At 41.8% G+C, this 3,854-nt stretch overlaps 1 protein-coding gene across 1 annotated transcript; it reads left to right on the top strand.

The window, feature by feature from the left end:
* The first annotated feature begins 1,013 nt into the window (after positions 1–1,013).
* Positions 1,014–3,436, top strand: LOC122132536 (B-cell receptor CD22-like). Its single transcript, XM_042707220.1, has 7 exons — positions 1,014–1,353; positions 1,511–1,762; positions 1,925–2,191; positions 2,339–2,423; positions 2,518–2,554; positions 2,869–2,957; positions 3,373–3,436. Exons 1-7 carry the CDS (start codon positions 1,014–1,016, stop codon positions 3,434–3,436), a joined length of 1,134 nt encoding a protein of 377 aa, XP_042563154.1.
* The last annotated feature ends 418 nt before the right edge of the window (positions 3,437–3,854 follow it).

The following is a 3,854-nucleotide window of genomic DNA, read 5'->3' on the forward strand; positions in this document are numbered from 1 at the left end:
ACCAGAAGTACACAAAAAAGACGTCATGACATCAGCATGTAAAGCCGAGCTATTTGTTCCTGTATTTCAGTCAACCACGAGAGCTGTTTCTATTAACGCTCAGAGCAGCTAGTGTTGCTCCTTCACTGACTGAACTCAGCACTCAGCACGGTAAGACTCTCATGACGAGGTCTACAATGATCATTGTTTAAAATGTGTGCATGTTCACCAGTAACTTCAACAACTCTACTCTTGACTTTTGTACTCTCCCACTGGAGACGTATAACACATGTCTTTCCTGTGAACAAGCTGCCATGTATGTCTCCTCTATGCCCTCAGACGGTTAGCAGACTTCTGTGTGGAGGTCACGGTAGCGATGATGACACCCTTCCCTTCTCCCTGTGTGGCTCTGTTACTCATCTTAGTCATCGTCCAAGGTAAGGAGTTTTAGTTTATAGTGTCAGTAATAGGAAGTGTTTGCCTGGATTGTATGCTTGAAACATAACTGGTTCATCTGATAGAGTAAAGGAATCATTGCCTCAGTAATATACTATGCGATGGCATTACCCATGCATGACTTCAGGAAAGGCGAGATATCATGTTGCGATATGATAAAGTCTCAGAATCTACTTATTCCAGTCCATACTGTAACACTGAAACCCCTCCACATAGACCCGACCACAGCTTGGTGGCTCGTCTTTTTAATTTTTTATGTCTCGCTTTACGTTAAAGGCACAATATGTAACACTGACAGCAAGCGTTTAAAATGGGACCACACAGCCCAAAACACAAACAGATATTCCAAATCATTATCATTTCATGAATTACTGCAGTAAATACATTACATTCTGGTCCTTTAAATGTAACTTTTAACACAGCTGGGGTTTAACACAAATGGGTTTTGGCTTGCAGATGTCCTTAGTAACAGTAGTGAGAGAGACTGGGTGACTGTTCCTCATGTGAGAATCTGTGCTGTGACTGAATCACCAGGAAAGCTGCTATTGTTGATGTTATTTGCATTTCAGGTGCCGACGATGAGAGGGGACTGGGAGGTGACTATGACTCATAAGAGCATCTGTGCTGTGACTGGATCATCAGTGGTCATGCCCTGCTCCTTCACTCATCCTCCTGATCTCAAAGTCACTAAAGTCTACTGGCTGATTGACCCTAAGGAAGGAAAGGAAGCCTCTGACCTCAATTCAACCACATCTTACAAAGATCGTGTGCAGTACTTCTGGAACAATGACAACAACTGCTCAATGAAACTGAGCAATGTGAAAAAGACAGACAAAGCAAAGTATCATGCAAGGATTGAGACAAATGAAAAAAAAGGAAAATGGCAAAGCAAATCTGCAGTTCAGTTGTCAGTCACAGGTAAATTTTGTTATTATCCAGCATGACACAATTTTAGTAATTTGCATTCAGCAACACAGCTATTATCCATTTCTATCTTTTGCATGTCTCTCATATTATTTGTTGAGACAAATTAGATATTTTTTTTCATATTTCATCATTTCTCCATCACTCATAGATCTCACAGTCAGGATCCCTAAACCAGTCCTTGAGGGAAATGAGGTGACATTGTCCTGTACGGCCACCTGCAGTAATGAAGAAACTCCTCATGTGATATGGAGGAAGGATGGACAAGAGTTACCCGGTGAACAAACAACCAACCATCAACTCAAGCTCATGGATGTCAGTCCTGACGATGAAGGCAACTATTCTTGTGCATTAAAAGACCACGGTGAACATCCATCTAAACCAGTGAAGCTCAATGTCATGTGTAAGTATGAACAAACACACGCATCAGTCACTCTCCCATAGTGCATTGCTCCCTTTAATCCCTTGAATTCCCTCCCTCCCATTAATCCAACAAATAGTCATATTGCTCACAATGTGGTTTTGTTGTTGTTATTGTTTATTGTTGCTGTTCCTCTTTGTCCAGTCTCTCCCAAGAACATTGCACTTTCTGTCAGGCCAACTGTTATACTCATGGGAGGTTCAGTGAATCTGACCTGCAGCAGTGACGCCAAACCACCAGTTGAGAACTACACCTGGTTTAAGGTGGGTGAGTCCACTCCAGTAGGATCAGGACAGCAGCACAGCATCACTGACATCAGATCTGAGGATGGAGGACAGTACTACTGTGAGGCCAGGAATGAACATGGAGCTGACAACTCCTCAGCTGTGTCCATCACAGTTGCAGATCTGGGTAACTCTCTTTTATATCTGTCTGTCACATATACATCTTTCTCTCTTTCTCTCCCTCTCTGTCTCTCCCTGATATGTTTATTTTTCAGTGTGTATTTCTGTGCCACACTAAATAGCACTGTTTTCCTGATCTGTTTGTCCCTCACAGGAGACCATAGTCCTGTAGTGTATTCAATAACAGGATTCTCAGTCTGTGGAGCTGCTGGTCTGTTCTGTGTTCTGGTCTGGATTAGGTCAGTACTGATCCAGACTGAGATACAAATCAGTTTCACTTTCACTTTTTCATTTCATTCATTAACGTCTCTTTCATTCATCACATTTTAACAGGTTCCACAAGAGTAATACAGGAGACAGCAAGAAAGAGGTGAGTTGTCAATGTATCTGAATTTTATTAGTGTACAAATAAATGATGAATTCTCATATTTTCTTAGTTTATAGAGTTCATTTGCCTGGTACCTCTGGCTTTATCTGTCTTCTTAGGATCATCTGTATTCCAGTATCAAACTCCAGAGCAGAGGAGGAGCAGGGGATGATGTTCAGTACTCCACCATCCAGCCCCACGGCTCCAGAGAGACTGCAGGAGGAGTAGGGAATGATGTTCAGTACTCCACCATCCAGCCCCATGGCTCCAGAGAGACTGCAGGCGCAGAGGATGATGTTCAGTACTCCACCATCCAGCCCCATGATGCTGGAGAGACTGCAGGAGCTCAGGGGGACGACGTCCAGTACTCCAGCATCCAGTTCAAAAAGGCCGGTGTTGAACATGGGTGAGTTTATGACCTTCAAAGAATAGAAACCTGGTAAAACAACACAATCACTTCTTTAAGTATGTATTATTGTTGGTTACTTTGGTTTGTAACTGTTCCATTATACATTAAAGTTCCCTACATAATTGAATGATAGATTGGGGAAAAGGGCTCTGCTGGTTCAGTAATTGAGTCTGGAAACATTCATGTCCAGAACGTTCTTACTGAAGTCTGGAAACATTGATGTCCAGACCGCTCTTAGTGAAGTCTGGAAACTGTAGACCACAGATGAACTCCACACAACATATCTTGTCCAGATCTCATAATTGTGAGATAAAAAGTAATACATATGAGATAGTAGGTCATAATTATGAGATAAGGACTTGTGCTTTAGTCATGCTGAGCTCTCTGTCACTGTACTGATGTCTTCCTGCAGTTCTCCTAACCAACCAGAGGGGGAGCTCTCTGTGATCTACAGCAGTGTGGAGACTAGAGCCTAGGGGAGCTCATCGAACCCAGCCAGTGGTCTGGGGGAAGAGCAGTGCAACACCAATTATTTACAGTTTTTAACTGAAAGTCAATTTTGAATTTCTTGTAATTCTTTGACTATGATGATGCTTTACTATACATGTTATTATCATGACTAATGAAAACATATACAGTAAATATTGTTTGTACTAACATTTCTACAAATTGTTCTCCACAATTTGGTAAATAAAATTCTGTTTGCTTTACTGTCTTGAGTGCTTTTTTTCACATAGTAAAGAGGATGACACTGTATTGCAATATTCATTCATTCAGCAGACGCCAAATGCATTGACACAGTCAGTGAATGAGCAACACTCTGACCATTAGTAGAATCAGTTCTAGTGGTTGACTGACATACAGGAACAAACAGCCCAGCTTTACATGCTGATG

Source organism: Clupea harengus, unplaced genomic scaffold, assembly GCF_900700415.2.
Source record: "Clupea harengus unplaced genomic scaffold, Ch_v2.0.2, whole genome shotgun sequence".
In the NCBI taxonomy this organism is placed as follows: Eukaryota; Metazoa; Chordata; class Actinopteri; order Clupeiformes; family Clupeidae; genus Clupea; species Clupea harengus.

Excerpts from the sequence above, each read along its gene's own strand:
- LOC122132536 (XM_042707220.1), top strand. The coding sequence starts at position 1,014 with ATGAGAGGGGACTGGGAGGTGACTATGACTCATAAGAGCATCTGTGCT. Across the intron at positions 1,354-1,510 it reads AGTTCAGTTGTCAGTCACAG|ATCTCACAGTCAGGATCCCT; the intron begins GTAAATTTTGTT and ends CATCACTCATAG. Across the intron at positions 2,424-2,517 it reads TGTGTTCTGGTCTGGATTAG|GTTCCACAAGAGTAATACAG; the intron begins GTCAGTACTGAT and ends ACATTTTAACAG.